This window comes from Notechis scutatus, chromosome 6, assembly GCF_049901735.1.
Source record: "Notechis scutatus isolate UNSWTSFEM ecotype Mainland chromosome 6, rNotScu1.2, whole genome shotgun sequence".
NCBI classification, from domain to species: Eukaryota; Metazoa; Chordata; class Lepidosauria; order Squamata; family Elapidae; genus Notechis; species Notechis scutatus.
This window is the reverse complement of record NC_142014.1, coordinates 34,922,447-34,940,380: the sequence shown is the minus strand read 5'-3', so window position 1 is coordinate 34,940,380 and position 17,934 is coordinate 34,922,447. Positions and strand designations below refer to the sequence as shown.

The window sequence follows — 17,934 nt, the reverse complement described above, 5'->3', positions numbered from 1 at the left end:
GATCACATTGGCATAAGTATTCAGACCCTTTGTAACATCACTCGAAATCTAGCTCTGGTGTCCTCCATTTCTCTTAATAGTTGCTGAAATGTTCCAACACTTTGATTAGAGTCCACCTGTGATAAATTAAATTTTTTGGACATGATTTGGAAAGACATACGCCTCTATAGAAGGCCTCAAAGCTGACAATGCATATTGTAGCACAGCAAAAGCCATGAGGTCAAAAGAACTATCAGCAGAGCTCAGAGACAGGATTATTGTAAGACACAGATCTGGAAAAGGCTACAATAAAATTGCTGCTGCACTGAAGGTTCCTAAAATCACAGTGGCCTCCATAATTCTCAAATGGAAGAGGTTTGGCACAACCAGGACTCTTCCAAGAGCTGATTGCCCGATCAAACTGAGCAATCAGGGGCCTTAGTAAGAAAGGTGACCAAGAACCTGATGGTCACTCTGACTGAATTCCAGAGATCCTGTGTGGAGATGGGACAGAATTCTAGAAGAACAACCATCACTGCAGCCCTCCACCACTCTGGGCTTTATGGCAGAGTGGCTAGACGGAAGTATATCCTCAGTGCAAAACACATGAAAGCCTGCTTGGAGTTTGCAAAAAAGTTCCCGAAGGACTCTCAGACTGTGAGAAACAAGATTCTCTGTTCTGATGAAACCAAAATTGAACTACTTGGCCTCAATTCTAAATGTTATGTCTGGAGGAAACCGTTCATCACCTGCCCATCACCATCCCAACAGTGAAGCATGGTGGTGGCAGCATCATGCTGTGGGGGTGTTTTTCAATAGCATGGACTGGAAGACTGGTCAGGGTTGAGGGAAAGTTGAAATTACAGGGATGCGCTTAATGAAAACCTGTGTTCCACAGTGCTCTGGACCTCACACTGGACCAAAAGTTCATTTTCCAATATGACAATAATCCTAAGCACGCAGCCAAGACAATACAGGAGTGGCATAGGGACAACGCTATGAATGTCCTATAGTAGCCCAGCCAGAGCCCTGACTTGAACCCTATCGAACATCTCTGGAGGAACCTGAAAATGGTTGTCCACTGATGGTCACCATCCAACCTGACCAAGCTTGACAGGATTTGCAAGGAAGAATGGCAGAAAATTCCCCAATCCATGTGTTCAAAGCTTCTCGCATCATACCCAGAAAGACTCGAGGCTGCCAAAGGTGCTTCAACAAAGTACTGAGTGAAGGGTCTGAATGCTTACGCCAATGTGATAGTTCATTTTTTTCCTTTTTAATAAATTTAGAGACTTTTCTAAAATTGTGTTTTTCACTGTGTCAAAATAGGGTACTGAGGGTAGATTAATGAGAAAAAATGAATTTCAATAACTGTAGAATCAGGCTGCAGCGTAGCAAGATTGACAAAAGTGAAGGGGATCTGAATATTTTCTGAATGCACTGTACATGTATAATAAGACAGAGGTCAGTCTCTGAAACTTTTGGTTCTTGATATCTTGGCTTCATCAAAAAGTACACAGTTCACACATGAATCAGGAGGTGGCCTCATTAGGTAGTGTAGCATCTGCTTTCATATAACTGATTAAATGCTATTAAGCCATCTGTGTTGAATAGTGCTGGATCTTATTTTTGAGAAATGCTACTATCATTGCAAACCATACCCTGTTTTAATCAGCTTTGGGGGTACTGCAAGGACCTGCTGAAACACTAATCTTGTATTTCTAGTGTAAGAATATGGAAAGGCTGAATGGGACCTTTTTTATAGGCATTTCATATAAATAAAAGTTTTTGTACAAGAAATATGGTGTATTTGTAGGAACTAGAAGTAGAACTAGAACGTCAAATATGGGCCATATTTGACGTTCAGCTTCTCTGAACACACATGCAAATGCACACACACACACCATGCCCCAAGCTTCTCTTTAATACCATTCGCATAGTTGTTGTCTACCCCACATTCTTCTGATCATTGAAAAGGACATTTCTGCAGTGGGGAATCTACTCTACTTTGTAGATTGCCCTGTGCGATTTTAAAATCCTGGATTTCAGATTAATAAATGACTTTAATCAAAGGTGCTCAACATGTAGGCCTAGATTTATGTGAGTCACAAACTTAGTTTGTGTCAGGATGGCTCCCAGAACTCTTGTATTGTCAGATTTTGAAGCAGAAAAATTAACATAAAAATGATCTTTTAAAAAGTAATTCCTGTTTTTCATATTTGGTAAAATGAGGTGATTTTTACTTCAAGCTGTTCTGTTTTCTTTCTGTTTGCTGCAAAACAGAAAGAAAAGGAATCACAAGGAAACTGTTAGTATAATTTAACAATGGGTGCAGGTAGTCCTCAACTTACAGCCATTCTTTTAGTGACCAAAATTACAATGGCACTGAAAAAAGAAATTTATGATTGTTTTTCACCCTATGTCCCTTGCAGCATCTCCATGATCAGTGACAAAATTCAGATGCTTGGCAACTGGTTCATATTTATGATGGGTGCAGAGCAGAGGTGGTATTCAGCAGGTTCTGACCAGTTCTGGAGAACCGGTAGCAGAAATTTTGAGTAGTTCGGAGAAGTGGCAAATTCCACCTCTGACTGGAGATTTTACAGTATCCCTTCCCTACCACACCCACCAAGCCATGCCCACAGAACCAGTAGTAAAAAAAAAAAAGTGAATCCTACCACTGATGCAGAGTCCAGGGATCATGAGGAGTCACCTTTTGTGACTTTCTGACAAGCAAAATCAATGCCAAAGCCAGATTTATTTTACAGCTATATTACTAATTTAATAACTGCAGTAATTCACTTAACGGCTGTGGCAACAAAGGTAATAAAACAGGGCAAAACTCATTGAGCAACTGTCTCATTTAGCAACAGAAATTTTGGGCTCAATTGTGGTGGTAAGTTGAGGACTATTGTATTCTGCTTTCTGGCTTTCAGGTTTTTTTTGAAGATAATATATTACTGCATCTACCATTCTTTTCTGTTGTAGTGCTTAGTTTTGGAACAGTCTCCTCCTAAAATGTGGTTGGCCCTAACTCTGATAGCCTTTAGAAAGGCTTTAAAACTGATCTCTTTTCCCCCATGGACATTATACCAAGATCATAATGGTATATTTGCTGTTTTAATTGTAATCTGAGTCTTCTAGTTTTATTGCTTATGCTACCTACAAATATGATCATGAGTGTTGGGGATTCGTATATAACTCTTTCAAATCAGTCAGTCAATCATTATAGTCCATTTTACCACCATGCTGTATAGTGCTATGTGTTTAGTTTGTATAGTGTTATGTTGAGCGCAAGAGTTAACAACAGTTTTTTTTTACTTCTGCTAGTGAAAAATAGTTGAATCAAGACATGAACTGAGATTGAAATCTTAGTATTTGACCTTCTAGGTTTGGACATGCAAGAACCGTTCTTCCCATTTCATGCAATTTAAATTATTACAGTCCATTCTGTTACTCTGATCACATGGTATATGTGTCAAATAATTGTTTAATAGTACTTTGCTTTCTTGCTATCATCCTTAATCAGTTGCTTTTTCTGCTCAAGAGTTAAGCATTCATTAATTTGTACTTTCCTAGTGTGCCAAAGGCAGAAGAAACAACCTAGCATGGTCTACTTTTCAATCTAAGCATCACTCAGATTTATTGTCCATGTTGAAATTACTTTCTAAATTACAATGTAATTTTTTTTTCTCCTCAGGATTTGCAAATAGAACGTGAAAGAACTGTCTTCAATATATCTGGTGGTTGTACAGCTCTTGTGGTGGTGTATTTACTGGGGAAACTCTATGTGGCAAATGCAGGTGATAGCAGGTAAGCTAAATTTGTCATTTGGCTGGAAAATTGTAAGTAAAGTTTTTTTATGTGTTCAAACTAAAACATAAATGTATTTCTGTCTTCTTTCATGAATTCCATTTTTCACAAAAATTAATTCTGAATGAAGTTATGTTCTCTGCCACTTTCTGATGCCAAATCTTTCCTTCTGGCGGTGTCTTAGCTGACTTGAAGTTTCTGGGACAATCTCTTAAGATTTTTCTTCCCTTTCCTACCACTTCTTCTTGCTGCATTACAAGTTAAACAAGTTTCAGTGTTTGTCTTTTTTTTTTTTTTTTTTTGGCAGTTGAAGCAAATAGTCCAGCAATCCAGAGTGAACGCATCAATCTGAAGTACTGAAATAACTTGTGATTATATTTTATGTGATTGGGGTTTTTTTGCCTTCACAATAAAACTTTGATTCATTTGGCAAATTCATATGTTAAAGTGTCCTTAAAATGAAATCAGGTCTTTGTGTGAAGGCTAGGCCAATTCCCCCGTCCCCACTTGAAGAATACTTCTATCTTTCTCTGTTGTGGTTTGTATACTCTAATTTTTAATGATTTTTTTTTTTAAATTCCTTTTTTAAGGCATGGATTTTAGCATTGTTTGCACAAAGTTGCATTGCTGTTGTGCAATAGCATTTTAAAAAAATAGTTCTGTTAATGTTTCAGCAGTACATTGCAACATAAATACAATGCATTAAGCATAAATGTATATCAAATGCACTGGCTACCAATCTCTAAAACTATTCTGATAATGCAGAATTTATAGCAAAATTCTCAGCCAAAGATTTGTATTCTGGATAAATATATAAAGTTTACTCTTGTCTCCATAATCAATCATTTCTTTTATAAGAATTTTCTTAGAGGAATATAAGAAAAATACTTACTTGACTGTTTTCTTCATCTGAGCCTAACATACTAACTAAACTTATGAAAATGAGTAGACCTTCTACGCTTGTGTAAGGAAATGCTTTCAGTAACTGCAGTGTTAGAGCAATCCAGATGGCAATAGGGAAGTGGCCTGACACAGCAGCAAAAGTCAGTAAATCCAAATAAAATACATTTTTAAAAAGAAATCCAGGAAAGTACTTCTCTAGTTGTACATATTATGATTACTACTAGTCATATTAGAATGGACATATTTACTACAGTATAATTTTTAAGCCATTGCTAGAAAATACTAACATTTATGTTTGGCTATTTATGCAAATAGTTAGTAGATGCATATCAAGAACCAATGTATTTAATTGTAGGAGTCAGTGGAGAAAAATCATACTTACAAAATTTCTTTTCCTCTGTGGTTTCCTCACGATCGACAAAGCACCTCTCTTTTCTTCATCACCCCTCCAGGGTTACTTAACCCCACAGGGTCTCCCAACAAGCAGTTGCCGGCTGCATTTCACAGAGCCCGGCAGAGCTCCTCTATTTTCCAGCCATTCTCTGTACGACATCAACCAGAAGAAATGCAGCACTCTTGAAATTACTAAGATATTGAGGCATGATCACAGAACCATCAAACGTTTTGTTCCAAATAGTCAACAAGGGTGCAAACAACTCTTTTATTAATGTAAAACTATTAGGTTATAATGCAGTGATGGCTAACCTTTTCGGTGTCGCGTGCCTGTACCCATAATGCAATGAGTGTGTAACCTCCCCCGAACATAACACACCTCTGCACATGTGCATGTGACCTCCCGCATGCATGTGAGGCAGTTACCTGACAATCAGCTGGCTGATGGGGGGTGCATGTGCAATGGATCTGTTCCAGGCAACAGCTTGCGTGCCGGCAGAAATGGTTCTGCGTGCCACTTCTGGCACGCATGCCATAGGTTCACTATCATGGTTATAGCAAAGATTTATATAAATTATTTATATAAGTTATAGCAAAGCCACAAGGTTACATAGATCTTATAAAAACGTTGATCAAAAACAGTTTGAGCATCAATTTTCTCTAGCAGATGATCCCAAAGAAACAGTTGTATCACTGCTGATAAGGAAACGAACAGAGTTGTAAGTACTGTACCTTCATGGTGTGAAACATTAAACACATTCCTAGAACAGAGACATAACAACTTTGGTAAGTGACTTATAGCAAGGCTGTAATTGTTATTCTAAAAAGCAGATAAGCAAATGCTTCAAATCTTCTGTTTGTTTTTCCCCCCTCGTAAATGTGAACTTTAATCAATCACTATCAGACACAGATTTGTATAATAATAAAAGTTCATTCTGAAGGATTTTAAGCATGCAGGTCTGCACATATATATATATACAGACACACAAACACACACATATGAAGCATAAGCATGGTTATATAATTCATTTAACGGGTTCTTATTCTAACCCATCACACTGATGGTTTAAAAAAGGAAATTATGTAAGGAAGTTAAAATTCATCTGAATATATAAGTATGTTACTATATAGGTATCAGGCAGTGCCTTATTTTACCAGTTGATAAGAAAATAATGTATGTGCTACTGTGCTTCAGAGAAATCTTTTTAATGATGCCAAAATTGCATAAACAAAACCACTGTTGAAACATTGTTTGAGTTAGTTGTGACTTTGTCCTCTTTTGTCAAATTAATTAGAAGCTCCAGATGCATTTAAAGATGCAAAGATTCTCTGTTGTATCTATGAATTAAAGTATCCTCTGGCTCAGCATATGATTTAGATTCATATTCATGGTCAAACTTTGTTATTTCAGAAAGAATTAGTTAATAAATTGCTTCACTGTTGATATTTCAATTACTGTAGTTAAAAAAAATTGAAGGCAGTTTTAACTATAACATTACATATTAAACAGTATTTACTCATTCTTTCTGTTGACAGAAACCTAGTTAGTTTTTTTTTTTTGTCTAAACATGGTTTTGTTTCTGCTAGACATGCATTAATTTCTGCTAAAATGTTTTTTTTCCTGAAATGACATGTGCATTCTGAATAAGTAAGCCATTTGCATAAGTCATGTGGAGCCAGAGATTGAAGACCCTTCAATCCTCATATGAGGTCCTAGCCTGCAGAAAGCTGTTCAGGAGTATGATTTGTGCTATATGTTTCCTATGGCATAGGCAAATGTGCTTCTTTTATTTTTTGATTCAATACATGGAACAAATCAATACTTCAGTTTCTTAAAGTCATCTTTTTTAGGGACTGCTCTCCACACTCTTACTATATGTTGGATTTTTCAGAGCCATAATAATTAGAAATGGAGAGGTCATTCCAATGTCTTCAGAATTCACACCAGAAACAGAACGTCAGCGCCTCCAGTATCTGGTAAGAGACCTAAATCCTTATATTAGTAGATGGTAAGAATGGATTTTTTTAAACCAAGGTGTTGGAAGAAATGTCCATCTGGGTTCAGTTCTAAGTGGGAAGAAAGACACTGGAAACATGGAGGCTGATTGGAAAGATGGTTTAATGGTGGACAGGACCACATGGTTTGAAGTTCTGGGTAGCTGACTACATGGAGTAGAGAGTGAGATATAATTATACCCTCTCTTGGGCTTTGAACTTGCTTCCTGTTCCTGTGAAATAAATGTATTCTGATTTGTTGTCAGACTCCCATGGGGCCATGCAGGGATAACTTTGTAGGTTGTCTTGAGTCCCAGGCTTGGTTAAATCTTGCTGGGTGATGTAATCTTCCCAGGTGCCATATGGTGAGATGGGTAGATGGCTAATCCTATTATGTCCTTTTTTAAAATAAGCATTTATTGAAAAATTAAAACATTAAAATACAACATACAATACAATTATTTAAAATAAAAGTGTTATGTATATTACAATCCAATTTAATAGTGCTTGCATTTCAGTTGTTATTCCAGTGCATATTTTATACTTCTATTTGCAGGGGTGGCTTTCTACCGGTTCTGTCCACCTCTGTAGAACCGGTAGCTCTGAAGAGCAGCAGACATAGAACCAGTTTTTGCCCACCTGACCACCCGGGCTCTTACCTGACCTTTATTTCCTGCTTTTTCAACTTCAGCTGCTGAGCGAGGCACAGCTGCAGTTAAAGAAGCAGGAAAAAAGTACTTTTTCAAAGGCTGCTTCTCGGCACGCAGCGCTGCTCAGCTGTCCAGACACCAGGCTGATGACGATTTACAGGCGCACGTGCAGCGTGCAGGGAAGCACATCGTAAATCACCAAACCTCGTAAATCACCAAACCTCGTAAATCACCGAACCGGTAGTTAACCCTGTCGGATCCCACCCCTGCCTATTTGTGTGTGTGTGTGTGTGTGTTTCTAAATTATACATTCCTTATTTATTTGTTTATTTCTTTTGTTGATCCAAATTTTCCCATACTGTATAATAAACTGAATCATCCTTCTCTTTTAATTCTAATGAAAGTTTGTCTATTTCCGCACAGTCAAAGATCTTTTGGATAATTAAACTATCTGTCAACATCGAATCTCCTTTCCAACATTGTGTGAGTGCTAATCTCGCTGCTGTTATAATACGCAGGATTACATATTTTATCTCTTTTATATAATTCCTTTTAATGATTTCCAAAAGAAACAATTCTGCTTTAAATTCTGTTTGGACTTTTGTAATTTCTTTTGACCATTTACATATTTTGGTCCAATATTTCTTAACTTTTGGACAAAGCCACCATACATTAAAGAAGGTATCCTGTATTTGCTTATATTTCCAACAATTTGGATTTAAATTAGGATACATTTTAGCCAATCTTGAAGGGGCTAGGTACCACCGATAGCACATTTTATATTGATTTTCTTTATATGCCGCTGATTTTGTTATTGTATAATTTTTTTTCCAAATCTTTTCCCAATCCTCCAATTCTATATTATGTCCCAAATTCCTGGCCCACGCTATCATCGGTCCTTTCACTATTTCTTCTGCTAAGTCATATTCTAATAAATAATTATAAATCTTTGATATCAATTTTTCCTCTGTAGCTGTCATTAGTTTATCTAATTGATTTGGTTCTATCTCAATTCCGAATTCCTCTTGGTCTTTTTTTATATTTTGATTTTAATTGAAGGTACGGCATCCAATCTATATTTAGTCCCAGATCATTTAGTTCCTGGTTGGTCTTTAACGTTCCTTGGGGGTCCAAAATTTCATAATATCTGGCCATTCTTCCTAAATCTAATGTATTGGAGTGGATCACTGCCTCCATAATACCCATCCTGGGATTTTCATATAATTTTTATTTTTAATTTCTTCCCCTATTCATATTAAAGAGTTCCTTAGCATATGTATATAAAAATATGTATGGGCTTACCCCTGGAATTCCACATGAAGGCATGCAACCCCGCTTGTAGATCGTGTCCTTCTAAAAATAGAATTCTCTTATTTCTTAAATTTACCCATTCTTTAATCCAAGTTAGGCCTGCTGCTTTATATCTCTCCCTGCAATCACCCAGCAGCAAAGCCCACAGGAAAGAGAGAAAGACACTGCCTTAGTGGGAACACATCTTTTTTTTCAGATAGTTTTTATTGAAATTAAGCTTTAAAAACATTGAACGTGGTGGTCTTTTTGACATATATCTCAGTCTTTACATCGTTATATAAGCAAAATATCACCAAACAATATAAACATTTATATACATATATACAGCTATGTACACATTTACTTTGATCTTTATATCGATTTCTATCCTAGACATTATCTCTAGTTGTCACACTCTATATTGCAAAGTCATTGTTCTTATAGAGACTCCATATTATCACAGTTTCAAAATTTCCAAGTCTCTATTTTGTTTCTTTTCTATTCACAGACTATGTAACACCAAAAAGTTAAAGCTCTACAAAGTTTATCTTATGTATTTCTTCTTTTTTGCCCCTTCCAGCTTTATTCAGTTCTTATTATTTCCTGGTTTCCTTTCCACAAATTCTTTCACTGTCCAGCACTCTCGCCGCTACTGTCAAACCTTTCGCAACTCTCACCTCTCACCAGGCTCCATGGTTCTGATCTCTTATACGCGCTCCCTTCCACCGCTTCACTCAATAAGCCTAGGGAAATATCTTCGTCAAATTCAGACCACCATTGTTCCGCTCATTAATCACTTGCTCCGTCCAGTCATCAGATCATCTAGGTGGCCATTGCTGGTCACCTTCTCCCGATCCGCTCGGATCCTGGTTTCTCCTGCCCTTCGCTGCCAGCTGCCGATTGCAAATGGTCCGCAGGATGCACCACTCCTTCAGCTATCCCTTCGAGACTTCCATCAGCTTCGGCGAGCTCAGTGGGCATAGGAAAAGTGGCTTGCGAAGCAGAGAAGATCGCTTGCACCACCGCTCTCTCTGACAGCTGGCCCCGCCTCCCAGTGGGAACACATCTGATTGGCTGGCAGCTGCTCCCTCCTTCCCCCTGCTGGGATATCCCTTTCAGACCAGGCCCTAGGAAGTGCACTTTAACAAAGACAACAATAGGTAAATGAAACACAGCTGTTTCATCACAAATTTATTAGAACAGGCTTACAAAAGTTCAGTTAATAGCTCATTTTCTAATTCCCCCCATTAAAAAATCAAATTGTCCCCCTGTGAGGTGTGGGCCCCATGTTGGGAACCACTGATCTACATGCTACTAAATTTATAATGAAAATCCACTGAAACAGTGGTGGGATTCAAAATGTTGTTACTACCGGTTCTGTGAGCGTGGTGTGGCTTGGTGGGCATGGCAGGGGAAGAATACTGCCTCAAAATCTCTATTCTCTCCCTACTCCTGGGGAAGGTTACTGCAAAACCCATCGCAGGGCTCCTTCCCCACCCTACTAACCTTCTTTCCAGATCCTTTGCAGGGTAACAAAGAAGAACCAGCCAATCAGCTGGGACTTGGGAGGCAGAGAATAGATGGGGCAAGGCAAGTATGAGCTGGTATTTGCCGGTTCTCCAAACTACTCAAAATTTCTGCTACTGGTTCTCTAGAACTGGTCAGAACCTGCTGAATACCACCTCTGCACTGAAGCCATGTCAGATTTCAGTATCGGTAGCATATATGTTTTTATAAAATAGGTCTTTTACTTTGCTCTTTTATAAAAGAAACAATTTTGAAGACCAGAAAAATGTAACTGTCTTACCAGATTTGTGAGAGTAAAAACAGTAGCATTCAGAAAGCAGAGGAAGATGAAAGCTTTAAAACGACAACTTACCAAGAGCTCTCATTAATTTCTTTAAAAAATGTTTTAGGCTGAAATCTCTTGCCTATTAAGTTTATGGATTTTCCACTAACTAAGCAAATGATATGTATACTTTTTAAATTGTCCATTCATTTTTATTAAAGAAAGTTCATATATTTGGGATTGGCTGATACAGATTGTTTTGGCAATGAGACTTCTGTTTGGGCAGTCAAGTGAGACTGAGTGATACCACTCAAGTGATACCACTTTTCCAATAGTTTCATCTTCCAAGAAAAGCTGAGGGTATTGGGAATCTATTAGTGTAGCACGCTGCCCACAGCTCTTATGTAAGATGAGAAAATACAAATTAGTATTACTGAATTGTGACGCTCTGCCCTGCTCAATAGAGGATCAAATGTATAAGCAGCTTCTCCCGATCATAAATGCTAGAAGAAAGAGCAGCAATTGTGTAAGCTTAACAATGAAAAGGTGTAACAGGGGTTTTGGGATAGTTTGATGAAACAAGGGGGAAATGTGAGTTGTAACTATGGATTTCTGAGATGATTGCCCAGTCAATGTCCTCTTTTAATTTGCAGGGATATATGCAACCCCATTTGCTGGGAAATGAGTTTACACATTTGGAGTTTCCAAGGAGAGTTCAGCGAAAGGAAGTTGGGAAAAGAATGCTTTATAGAGATTTCAGCATGATTGGTTGGTAAGTGCATACCCCTTTTGGGAAAAATGGAAAATATGCTTTAAAAATCTCCCTACAGATGTGGTCGTACATATGCAACATTTAGAAATATAAAGGTATGATAATATACATTTCAATTACAAAACTAAGGACACTACATTGGAACCTGGATGTGGAAAACTGGTTGTGTCAAAATGTGGGAGATCAGGTGAAAACAAAAGTTCAGTCTTGTAATTTTTTCCCTGGTGGGGGAGGATAGGGGGTTGATAGGTGTGCAGCATCCTTGGGGCCAGTCATAAGGATGAAGGACCATAGGGGATAGCTTTAACTTTGGATCATAAGTAGCTTTTGGTAACTTTAAAAAGCCACTAAGTGACAAATTAGCACTTTGTTTACATCTACCTCTACATCTTTATTTTTTTCTGATTTTCTTTTTTTTAAATTGAGGTGGTGCTTATTTTTCTCTGGAAACATATTTTAATCCAGTTGGTTTTCCTAACATGCCTGCTGAATATAACACCTGATGCAGCTTTTCCTTTGTGTAATTGAGAAACTCTGCTTTGCAAATATAGTTATTGTAGGACTTCAGCTTTCATAGTTCCACAGAATGTTGTGTCTGGCTCACAAGGAGATAAGGGGAATGGTAGATGATGGCAAGGCCAATCCTGACCTTTCCAGTCCTCTGGTATGAATAGTTTTATAGAGTCAAGCATTAAAGTTCTGTTAGGCTTCATCTTCCTGAGAGTCATCTAATCAAAGAGACTCCACTGACAGTCTCCATTAGCTTTGCCACAAATACCAAAATAAAATTTAAAATGGCAACATCCCTTTTCCTGCTTTGGATTTATCTTCAGTCTATACCATGGCATCATGGCGGCATCACATGATGTATGAGCACTTTCCCCCCCTTCACTAAACTGGGTGTGGGCGTGGTTAGCACATGACACATCTAGCCTAAGGGCCGGGAGTTTGACAGCCCTGGTCTATACCAAGGAATTTTATTAGCTGCTGCTTTGTCTTATTACATGCAATGGTCTTTCCTGCTAGATTGGAAAGGGTGTCAACTATAAAGACTACTGAGGGTTGTCTGTGTACTGTTTTCACTTGTTGAGCTGTGCTTTGTTTCCAAATCCATATCAGTTCCCACTATGAATGGTGGTTCAGTTGCCTAGATAATATATAATGCATGGGTGTGTATTAGAACAGTGTTTCTCAACATCAGCAACTAAGATACATAGACTTCAACTCCCAGAAGCATAATCTCTTAGAAGTCTGCAAAAGAGCAGTGACTGTCTCTTAATGGTGTAGCCTTTTGCTTCAGTTATGCATACAATTTTATCCAAGTCCTCAACTTACAACAGTTAATTTAGTGAGCATTCAAAGTTACAGTGGCACTGGAAAAAGTGAGCCATGAGAATTTTTCACCGTTACAACCCTTGCAGCATCCCCACGGTCATGTTATCAGAATTCAAACTCTTGGCAACTGACTCATATCTATGACGCTTTCAGTGTCCTGGGGTCACTTGATCACCTTTTGTGACCTTCTCACAAGCAAAGTCAATGGGAAAGCCATTCACTTAACAACCATGTTACTAACTTAACAACTGCACTGATTCACTTAATAACAGTGGCAGATGGGGCAAATTCACTTAACAAGTGTCTCGGTTAGCAACAGAAATTTTGAACTCAGTTGTAGTTGGAAGTCGAGAACTATCTGTAGTTCCCTTTTTTAAAAGCTATTTAGGCGGACAGCTGAACTTTTCTCTTAGACAAACATAAAACTGAGGATGATTTTTTTTAACGTAATAGTGGCTACAGCTTCCACTAACTGGCAAACAGAGAAAAAAAAACCCTAGAAATATTATGGAGATATTTGGGCTCCAGGTCTTGTTTGATTTCTGACTGTGTATGCAGGTGGCATAGAGCTTCATGGATTTTTTTTTGGAGTCTGGTTCAGTGATGATAAATGGGTGTATACAACATGCGTTTTGCTCAAGATTTGCAGCCATGGCTCCAAGAAGAGGTATCTGACCTTCCATGTATTCTGCACATCTCTTGGCATTGACAAATGAGCTTATTTTCTGTAATTGCACACGTGGCAGAGGAACAGAAACAGTGGCATTGGGGCAGGATGAGCTGGAGAAAAAAAACAAGCCTCACAGATACCCCCCCTCAATTGATTAGGAATGAGTTATTTAAAATTTAGGGCTCAACTTCACCACCAAACTAGCATGAACACATAATACTTTTTCTATGAGTTCATGATCACATTTACACTCATCCCCGACCCACAGCTCAGGCAGCTTCCAAGCCCAAATGTCTGTTTGAGGCTCCTTTTCCATGGTTGCTGCTGCTGTCCATGACCGTTTCAGCTGGGGATAGAGCCTTGCTTGAACAGAAGCACCTGTCCCTGGTATGGCAACCTGGTTCCTTCTGAAGCCCTTTCTAGTTTTAATGGAGCATCCTAATTGTATATCAGTTTAAAATTCATTTGAGAGCACTAGATTTCCTTTTTTCCCCCTCTTCAAAATACGAGTTTAGTCTGTTTTGAAAGAGTCTTAGTGCTTTCTTTAAAAAACAGCATCCTGTTTAGATATTTGATTTAAACCTGGAGCCAGTGATGGTTTCTGTCAGCTAGATGTTGCTGGCTGTGTAACCAGCAAGGTTTTACATGGCCATGCTATTTGTTACTAGTTGGTGCGGATGTCCTCTGTTTTCCTACCCTTCTCCATTTTTTGGCAATTCTTTGTTTGCTTCCAAGAGTTGCTAGACATACTGTTATTTCCTTGTGATGTTAGCTGAGTTTGAAGCTGTGAAAATTCACTTCCCTTAACTTGTCTCACATTAAAAAGCCATAAGAACAGGACCGCTTGCAGGTCTTGAGACAAAACGGATTAGTAATGAGGAGAGCACAACATTTATGCTGCCATGCCCCAGACTGCAAGAAAACACTATGGTGGCTATCTGGCTATGCCTAGTTTGGAACTGTATGATAATTCCTGTTTGTGTCCTTGCATTGCTTCATGATGAAAGATTTTGCTTTTACTTCCAAGTTATTTTAGGGGATAGGATCATTTTTTTATTTCAATATTTCAGTTTTGACTTTGAAATGCACTGTCAATTTCTGCTTATTTGTTTTGGAGGTCAGTTTAGTGCCATAGCTAGGCTGAGCAGCTGGAGAAACAGATTCAGAAACTTATTCACAGTGAAGTAGCTGATTGATCTTGTTCCTGCCCTCTTTTTTCTATCCCATTTAGATACCTCTCTCTGCTATTTTTTTTTACAATTCCTTCCTCAACTTACAACCATTTGTTTAGTGATTGTTTGAAGTTACAACAGCACTAAAAAAGTGACTTAAGACTGTTGCAGCATCCCCATGGTCAAGTGATAAGAATTTGGATGCTTAACAACTGGCATGTATTTATGATGGTTGCAATGTCTCAAAGTCACATGATCACCCTCGCAAAGTCAGTGGGGAAGCCAGATTCACTTAACAACTGTGGCAAGAAAGGTTGTAAAATGAGGCAAAACTTACTTAACAACTGTCTTGTTTAGCAGAAGACATTTTTGGCTCAATTGTGGTTATAAGTCAAGGACTATCTGTATTGTATTTCTGTCCTGCTACAATCTAACAATTCCTGATCGCTTAGACCAGTGATCCCCAACCTTTTTTATGCCGCGGCCCGGTACCGGCATCAGCTGGGTGCCGCGGCCCGGTACGGCATCAGCTGGGCGCCGCCATCTTTTGATGAAAAGTGCTCCGGTGACCTCACGGAAGCACTTTTCATCAAAAAGATGCGCGCCTCCGGTGAGCTTTCGGTAGAAATGGCTTTCTACCGGAAAGCTCACCAGCAGCGCCGCCATCTTTTGATGAAAAGTGCTCGGTGAGCTTTCGGAAAAGCTCACCGGAAGCACTTTTTCATCAAAAGATGGCGGCGCCAGCAACCAGCGGCCCGGTAGGACTTGTTCCGTGGACCGGTACGGTCCGCGGACCGGTGGTTGGGGACCCCTGGCTTAGACTTAGAGACTATTTTCCCCTCTCCTCTTTTACTGCTGAATATTTTTAATTGAAGTTTAGTAACACTGCTGTCTATACAATCTAAATCTTATTTTAGAAGTGTAAATCTTGATCTTGGTGACAAATTGTTTTAGAATCCTGCCTATTTCCTTTCTAATAAACAAATAAAAGCAAACATTTGTGTGTGTGTGTGTGTGAGAGAGAGAGAGAGAGAGAGAGAGAGGGAGAGAGAGAGAGAGAGAGAACATACACATTGGTGCTCAAGTTTGAGAAGAAAAATAAAACTGAAGTCAACATTCTGGGATGAAAATGAGAGGGTTTTTTGGGGGTGGGGTTACTACTCACATGTACACGTGTAGCTTTTTGTGGTAAACATGTAATAATAATAAAATGTAATAAAACACAGTTATGCTTATAGCCATAATTAGTACTGGCAATCACTACGGGGGAAATTATCTCTGCTTCTTGCCTCCTTTTCTTGCCATTCCCTTTAGAGTGCTCAAATTCCTGCTTATAGTCTTATACGCATCAAAAGCAATGAGATTGCTTCGGCAACCTGGAGTTAGTAGCCACAGATACGTTCTTTTTGCTGGAAGCTAGGAAACAAATGATTTCGCTTGGCAATCTCTCCTTTTACCTGACCCCCTCCCACAGAATGGAGAGATTGGACAGAAAGAAATTTCAAGAGTGGGTGTTTTGCATAGCCATAGTACATTGCAGGTCCCAGCCCCAGATTGCCTTGCAATCCCTTTCTCTGTAATCTCTCTGCTCTACAAAGTGGGGGAAAAGAAAATATTTATTTGATACGATTACATTGGGAATCAACACTTCAGAATTCACATTTTTGAGACAGAAACTACTGAGGGATTTTAATGATCTCTTTACAGAATGGGGGAGTAGTAGTATTCCCTCTTACATGTCCTATTTCAGAAGTGAGTCCAGAGGACAAGTTTACAAAGTGTGCAGAAACTGTTGGAGAAAATAATGAGGAAAAATCCCATTGCAAAGAAAAATTATGCAGTGGAGTCCATCTTTGCTCTCTGGTCTTATTCTTTTATTTATTTGTTTGTTTGTTTATTCAACATTTAAAACCAGTTTCCACTCTTTACAATGATTCTGTCACAGTGTTCACACTAATTAACAAAATGTATAACTGTATCGATTACTTCTCCATTCTATTCACTTTTCCTCTTATTTCTCAGCTTAACTTATATCACTCTTCACATGTACATGTACATATACATATACATACACATATACATATATAACATTAAATAACACTTTCTCATATTTACTATCAATTGAAGCAGGATACCAGGATGCCTTTGTATCTTCTTTCTAACCACCAAACATTCCATATCTTATAGTACTCTATTTCTTCTTTGTCTTTCAATACCATTGTTAGCCTGTCCATTTCAGCACATTCAAGGATCTTTTTTATTATATTGCCTTGGAGAGGATGGTATCCTGCTTCTAGTTTTGAGAAAATGTGATTATGGCAGCAGTTACTATATGGAGTGTCATATATTGGAGCAGGGGTCACTCATAATTTTAAATCCCGAGGACCACTAATATGAATTTTGACTGGCGGTGGTTTGCTGATGTTGGCAGAGAGATAGATAGATCTGATCTAACCTCTCTCTCTCACACACTCTCTCTCTCCCTCCCTCCCTCCCTCTCTCTTTCTCTCTCACACACACACAAAAACACACAGAGGCAGAGGTGGGATTCAAATGTATTAACTGGTTGTGGGCATGGCCTAATTTGTGGGTGTGGCTTGGTGGGCATGTGACTTGGCTGAGCATGGCTTGTATGTAAATAGTATAAATATTTATATAAATATTGCATTTTTATAAAAAAAAGAGCAACTTTTACCCAAAATCAGGCAAAAGCAGGCAGGCAAATTGAGTTGCTCACATAATCACAGATTCATTCAGAGATCTGTGAGATCGGCTACCTGAGCCTATCATATAAAATTTGCTTGCAAGCTGACTTCCGGTTAAGCCCTCCTCGCTGACAGACCGGGGACTGCGACTGTCCACAGCTTCGGTCTGTGGTCTTTCATTGGAGAGCCCCAATCATTGTGGTTAGAGGCTGAAGCTGCGTCGGAGGGGTGATGGAGTAAGGGGAAGCCACCAGCCAGGTTGAGGGGAGCCGCATCTCCTCCCCCTGGGCTTGGCATTTCCCCCCCCCCCAAAGACGACCGAGCGGTGGTCCAAAATCGCCACCCTGAAGAGAATGACTCAGCTGGACTAAGATTTGTGCAGGAGTGGAGAAGGAGGTGTGACAACATAAAAACCGGGACAATTTGGCGCAACAACTAAATAAAAGGTACCCCGGGATTGATGCTTTA

At 38.9% G+C, this 17,934-nt stretch overlaps 1 protein-coding gene across 2 annotated transcripts in view; it reads left to right on the top strand.

Annotated features, from left to right (window-relative positions):
• Positions 1-17,934, top strand: part of PPM1H (protein phosphatase, Mg2+/Mn2+ dependent 1H) — a 56,106-nt gene that overhangs the window by 25,068 nt on the left and 13,104 nt on the right. For both annotated transcript variants that reach the window (XM_026667802.2, XM_026667801.2), the window contains exons 4-6: positions 3,680-3,792; positions 6,981-7,065; positions 11,466-11,584. In XM_026667802.2, the coding sequence (XP_026523587.1) occupies positions 3,680-3,792; positions 6,981-7,065; positions 11,466-11,584 (317 nt within the window). The remainder of the gene's footprint in view (positions 1-3,679; positions 3,793-6,980; positions 7,066-11,465; positions 11,585-17,934) is intronic.